This window comes from Aplysia californica, unplaced genomic scaffold (genome assembly GCF_000002075.1).
Source record: "Aplysia californica isolate F4 #8 unplaced genomic scaffold, AplCal3.0 scaffold00216, whole genome shotgun sequence".
NCBI classification, from domain to species: domain Eukaryota; kingdom Metazoa; phylum Mollusca; class Gastropoda; order Aplysiida; family Aplysiidae; genus Aplysia; species Aplysia californica.
The window spans coordinates 269,977-277,054 of NW_004797486.1; the positions used below are offsets into that span (position 1 = coordinate 269,977).

General features: G+C 39.6%; 1 protein-coding gene across 1 annotated transcript in view; it reads left to right on the forward strand.

The window, feature by feature from the left end:
• Window positions 1-829: 829 nt before the first annotated feature.
• The window catches only part of LOC101855341, a 10,423-nt gene continuing 4,174 nt past the window's right edge, over window positions 830-7,078 (forward strand). The window contains exons 1-5 of the mRNA XM_035970063.1: window positions 830-900; window positions 2,073-2,137; window positions 2,480-2,592; window positions 5,334-5,402; window positions 6,668-6,808. Of these exons, the coding sequence (XP_035825956.1) occupies window positions 830-900; window positions 2,073-2,137; window positions 2,480-2,592; window positions 5,334-5,402; window positions 6,668-6,808 (459 nt within the window). The remainder of the gene's footprint in view (window positions 901-2,072; window positions 2,138-2,479; window positions 2,593-5,333; window positions 5,403-6,667; window positions 6,809-7,078) is intronic.

Here is a 7,078-nt window from a genome sequence, read left to right on the forward strand (position 1 = left end):
GACAGTCGGCCAGTTCTACAAACCACGAGCCGCCCCTGGTAATAACAATGTGTCAATTGAGTTTCACACAATACAGAATTGAAAATAGTTTAACATAATTTAACAGCTTGCGAGGTACCACCCTGCTCTCATAACGTGTGTTGCAACCACTTGTGATCTTGCCCACGGGAGGCACGTCGTGTCCATGCAAGTTATAGGTTGATTCGTGCCAATATCGTGAGTAGGTAAGTAGTTCCGTTCGTAAACTCCTCGATTGGCGCACGGTATCATTTGCTCCCACAGCCTGTATTCTAACCAGTTGGGAGAGTGAATTACGTGGGTAGATAGTTTTTTATTCCCACCAACACAGCATGGTAGGAGTTCAACACCCCGTTTAAGTGATATAAGGTTTTCTTTTAAAAAAAGAAGTTCAGGTTGTCCCTCCAGAGTTTGGGTAATTCGATGCTTTATTCTCATAGAATTGTATTTTCGCTCGTCACCTACACACAGCAGCAGCTAACAAGCTAATGGGGCTTTCTTTCACAAACTCCTATTTTCGACATTTTAGAGTTTTCTTCGCAGTTAGCAAAGCAGTTGTAAAACGTTCCCTTTGAACCCAAAAATTACTACGGCAAATGTCATTGTTCTGAAGAACTTTAGCTCTATTTTGTACTATACTAACGACCGTTTTGGTAACTTCTGTTCGATTATTTTAAATTGGTTCATGTTAAAATCGGAAAAAAGAGTTACTACGAGATAGCACAAAGCTCGCTGAAACGGGTGCATAAAGAGTAGGCCTTATAATCTCTCTTTTCAACGATTTGTTTCTAACAGAAAATCTTCAAGCAAAATGAAGATCCTAACTGGTCAGAAAACGTTCAAGTGTCTGCCTCCTCTGAACCTAGCGACGTGTACAAAAGAGTAAGTTGAAAACCGTTCCATCCTGTGTGGATTTCGTTCAAACAACCATCCATCTATCCATCCATCCATCTATCCATCCATCCGTCCATCCATCTATCCTACCATCCATCCATCTATTTACGTGCTTGTCGGTCTGTTTACTTATCTATCTTACCCTCACCAGGGCAGTGCTACTGACTGAAGTTGTCTTTAGGTAATTCCCAAAGCGGGAATATTAACATGTTCTTATGCACAGTAGAATTGGGGAGGGGCTGATTTATCAATGTCATGCTAATACTGTGCCGGAATAACTGTGGGGAACTGCTGCTTTTTCTTTCCTCATCCTTACTATCTTCATTTTCCTCTACTCCTTCTGAATGTTTGTTACTCTCTTGTGAACTGCTAATTCCGAGGTGCCTTGACAGTCGAAGCAGGCTTTGTGCTGTTGAGGCTAACGAGGTGAGCAGAGTAAGCCTGATTCCCCGCTTGGACTTCTCTGTTGACATACACCCCTTGGCGCTCGTATGACCTTATACAGTTTCGAGCGCCGTAAAACCTTACTAAAACTAAAACTTATCTAGCTGTCTGTCGTCTATCTCTATGTCTGCCAGTCTGTCTGTCAATGTGACACCCCCCTCACAAACACACACACACACACACACACACACACACACACACACACACACACACACACACACACACACACACACACACACACACACACACACACACACACACACACACTCACAATTCACTTATGTTTTGACTTTCAGTGCCAAGCGTTATCTTATCTTTCTTCTCTTTTTGCCCCTTATGTGTCTGCTTATTTTCTCCTTTCGTTTTTTCCTCATATCGCTGTCTGTCTGGCTGTGTATATGTCTGTCTGTCTGTCTGTCTGTCTGTCTGTCTGTCTGTCTGTCTGTCTGTCTGTCTGTCTGTCTGTCTCTCTCTCTCTCTCTCTCTCTCTCTCTCTCTCTCTCTCTCTCTCTCTCTCTCTCTCTCTCTCTCTCTCTCTCTCTCTCTCTTTATGTCTTTCCTCAATGCTAGCTGATCCATAGATCAAAATATTATAAATATTGAGGTACTTTTTTTTCTCAAATGTAGTTGTCTTGTCTATATCCCCGAAGGCTCATACGACTTTGCAATATCTCTAACAGATCATTGATGTCATTAAAATATGTCGATCATTTCAGGGATATAAAGGAGTACTTTAACAACAGTTACGACCTCAATGAAAGCCTATTCCTAGCCCTGAAAGGTACGTTTCGATTTCACTTTACTTGAGTATGTAGGTAAATCTTCGTGCACATCCCATAATCTATTTTCCCCTATGATAAATTATGTACCGATATTTGAAAAGTAAAAGTATACGACGCATATTTTCATACAGACATGTATAGCCCAGATTACGTAGGAATTAATTTTTTTTTATAAGTAGGCTAAATGTATATTTCTTAAAGAAAATTATATAACATATATATATATATATATATTTCAGTTGTTGTTTTTTCTGTATTACATGTTGAACGACAGCTGTAATTTGTATCAACGAAAATATTTCTTTAAAAACGAGAATTACTTATGATTTGTCCTTTCTCAGATGAAAGTGTGTTCTACGTGTACCCGGATAAACTCCGACTCCCCCTCATCTTCTACTACGCTCACACGGCTGTGGTCTTCATTAACAAGCTCATCCTGGCTGGGCTTCTGAGGGTGAGAGGGGCTAAACATTTTTTTAGGGGAAAGGGGAGGGGATGGGATTTTGTTATTCATATTATATTGAGTTGTGTGGGGTTGTTTTGTTGCCTTTTGTCGTTTGGGAAGGGGATGGGGGGAGGGGGTGTGCTTTAAATCTGGATTTTGCCTTGTGGACTCTTGTTTCTGTTATTTAATATATTTTAAAACTAAAATTATGTTATCTTTTATTGTACGGGCAAAACATTCGTTGCGCAACCTATATTTAAATATTTCCTTAACGGGTGAATCAATGTTGCCCATAATTTGCACAACAGTTTGTATTAGTTTGTCTTAACTTAATCATTTCTTCCACAGCAATAGAGGGTAGATAATATCAACTTTTTTTTCATAAATTTATACAAAATTGTTCAATACTCAATCACCCGGAAGATTGGATTGTTCACAACAATTCCCGCTTTTCACACACATTCTATATCGCATTTCGCTTACGTCAATCTAACAAATGACATTTTAGTTGAAAAACTTGACACAAAAAATCACTTTTAGGGGGAACACTTTTTTGCACTAAAGATTCTCAAAGCATGCGATCAATATTAAAAGGGGAAAAAATGACGAACTTGCTTTTAAAAGCGATATTGTCCCAGCTGTAAACCTTCAAAAATCTGTAGAAACCACTCACTGGAATTTTTTATTAGTGTTTATTAATGAATTTTCTAGAATAAATCTGTCAGATATTTCCAATAAAGTGATTTGTTCAGACAAATTGATACAAGTCGTTGTGAAAAATCTGAAGACTATGTTTGATAGTTAAAGAAATATTTGACAATAAGTTGCACCACGAATTTTTTCCCCCACTATAGTGCAGGTGCGTGCATAATATTATGTTTTAAGGAACATTTGAGAGCAAAGAGTAGAAGATGCCCAGACATGGGGAAGAAAAGCATCAAACTTAGAACTCTTAGTTTTTTCCAGGTTTTGTTTTGTTTTGTTGGGGGGGTTTTTTGGTTGTTTATATTTTGTTTTATTTTGTCGGGTTGTTGTTTTTTTTGTTGCTGTTGTTGTTGGGTGGTTGTTGTTTGTTGTTGTTGTTTTTGGGTGGGGGTGGTTCTTCTATGTTCGTAGCGGAAAATGAAGTAAGGGAATGGGAGGGGGGAGGGATATAGACTGGGGTTTTCGGACTAGAATAGGTAGCCGGTATCGCCATGTTTGATCGTGTGCTTTTGCATAGACAACACCATCAGAGAAATGAGAAAGTGAGTGACAGACAGACAAGAAAGAAAATAAGAGAGAGAGAAAGAAAGAGAGGGGGGGGAGGAGAGGAAGAGAGACAGACCGACAGACAGACAGACAGACAGACAGACAGACAGACAGACACAGATGCAGAGGCAGAGAGAAAGGGAGGGGGAGAGAGAGAGAGAGAGAGAGAGAGAGAGAGAGAGAGAGAGAGAAGAGAGAGAGAGAGAGATAGAGAAAGGAGAGAGAGAGAGAAAGGAGAGAGCGAGAGAGAGAGAGAGAGAGACAGAGAGAGAGAGAGAGAGACAGAGAGAGAGACAGAGAGAGAGAGAGATGGGTAGGGCAAGGTGGGCGAGGAGGGAGGGTAAACAGAGGAGAGGAAAAGAGAGACACAGCCAGATTTTCGAGGCAATCTATCCGCTGTAAGAGAGATAGAGGAAGAAAAGTGCCAGTAACCAAAATCTTCAGAATCTTTTGAAACAAAACTTTTTTTGGGACGCGGACAGGGAGTTAAAGGGCAAATCACGATTCGAACAACAAGCCTAGCTTTTTGAAGAAAGTGTTTGGCAACACTGTGTTAAATGCACGAGGAGTCATGGTTCAAATTGGCGAAGAGTTATTCTCAAGTTTGGAATGATGAGAAATTTCCACACCCCTCCACCATTTTACTGAGTCGCGATCATATCGTAACAGATAAAATATATTCTTTGTTTCTAGAGCAACGAATCATCACTGCAGACACAATGTATCATAATATGGCAGGACGCATTATCTTTTAGATTTAGTTTTAGTGGAGGTTTTACGGCGCTCGCAACTGCATAAGGTCATATGAGCGCTTGAAGATTTGAGGTGTTACAAGAGGGTAACAAACATGAAAAAGAAGAAGGGGGAATAAGGGCGATAAATGTTTGGTAGAACAGAAGAAGCAAACCACACCAGAGCACCCGCCAACCACTTATGCATTATCTTTGGAACGATGGGAGTTATTGTTCTGGCAATGATGACTTGGAAAGTAGATCAAACTGTGTCTCTTGGAACTTTTATAGCTTCTTTTAAGTAACCGTTAGACTTTTTGCCCATGCTTGCAGAAACCTGAATCCTGCATGGAAAAGGTAGTTTCTCTATCCACCTGTCTGTAAGCACAGTGTATCCAGGTCAGCCAGGGTTTTTCTTGACAATCAGACTGGAACACTATCTAGTTTTTGTCAATGGGGGCGTAGTACATTTTTATAATCTAGTAGAAATCAAACATTATATCATAATAACTCCTCTTTGTTTCGCGTTTTCTCAATGTATGCCAAACAGAAACGGGAGATTGCGGGCTCGGAGGTTCAAGCCTGAGCTCGGTCCGACGTTGTGTCCTTGGGAAAGGCACTTTACACGAATTTCCCACTTGGCTCCGTCCTTTCGGAGACGGACGTTAAACTAGGAGGCCCCGCCTCTTTAATAACCTAATAGTTTTGATAGGGGCGTTAAACCTATACCATTTCAACATTTCAACATTTCACCATTTCACCATACAGAAACGAATCAACTTGGAATACGAGACGATGTTCGAGACTGGGGTGAATGAGCTCGCCTGGGATGACACGGTGAGAGTTAATTATTGTAATCTACATTCTAGTGCAAAGTATGGTGGTTGTTTTTATCTGAGGGATGAGGGGTAGGGGGCTAAATCCCAGTTTAGATGTCCCTGACGTTCGTTCAGCTCTGACTCCCATTTAATCATTATGGGGTAACACGTGTGAGTGAGATATTTCATGCCAGAAATCGTCATGGCGGAGGTAGTGTGTTGAAACTCAGAATTATTCATTTGGCATTATCTTTGGTGTAATGAACACTTGTTAACAACACATTGTGTTGTAAATGAGTCACCCACTCCCCTATTTAACATCACGTTAGCACTCGAACAATAACGAAAAAGAAACAAGAAGTACAATAATAAAGTGAGTAACGAAAACAACAAACAATATGAACCTTTTATTCCGTTGAAAAAAAACCCCATAGATCTAGACAATTGCAACTTGAATGCATTAAATGCTCATTATGACCTCCAAAATTACGTTAACTAGCCATTTTTGTGACAGAAATAATTGTCAATGCTAAAAGAAGGAATGGAACTGAACAGCGCTATTGTTAGTGGAAGATATACATGACGTGAAGTTTAGTTTGGGTAAAGAGAAGCACATTGACACATTAATTGCCTCTTGGTGCTCGGAAAGCCCAAGATAGACATGCATAGATAATTTACTTACAAAGAGAGAAAAGCAGCAGGACCTACCAGTGGAGCATCCCAACCAACCACACCAAGGACAGCTCGACTTTTAACATTATTCTTGAAGTCTTAAAGTAGTGAAAATGTTTCCAAAAGTGTAAATGACTCCTCTCATTGCACGGCAAATGATTATAAAACAAAACAATGATTAGTCTTAATTGTTTGCTTTACATAAATAGCATTATACTTTTTCTTCTGAGAAATAATCCTTCCACCTTGTTTCATTTGTCAAATACTTTATCATTTCAATTTCGTGGTAGAAAGGATCATTATTTTTCTACAGGAAAGACGAACCGATCAAACGCGTAGTGTGGTTCCATTTTTTAATCACTTTTTATCACCACTATATTATTATCTTGTTCAACCACACACAAAATAATTAATAAGTAGTTTGATGTCTAAGTAGGGGGAGATATTTTATAGAGAATCCCCGTCTTTTTTACTGGGACATAGCACTCGGTGGCCCTGAGAGACAAGAGCAAAGTGCCTACCGTGTACCATCATATATCTTAAATTGCCTAAATTATGTTGATGGGGGTGCAAAAAACCATTAAGAATAACTAATTACATCCAACTGTCTAGGAGAACTACCGACTCGGCGGACGCCTGCAGTGGCCATGTTTGGCAGACGTGGTCAAATACAGGATAGAGGCTAGGGAACTCATCCTTAAGGTCATCGAGGACACCGAGCTTCACCTACCCATCACCATGGACAGCCCGTGGGTAGGAATGAGATTCTTTTCTACAGATTCAGTGCATCTACACTCTTTTTTTTTAAAAAGTCTTTAGCCCTTTTTTCATTACAATGGGTTTATAATAATATGTTTAAATAAAGAAATAGCTTTTTAAGATTAACCAGTTGCGTAAATTAAACATGATTTTATAGAAATTTAACTGATTCCTTTAGGGTTAATTAAGTTCTTGGACACGTAGTTGTTTATAGTTCTGAATTAACTTGAGGTCCCAAGCGTATTTTTCTCTATCTACCTATCA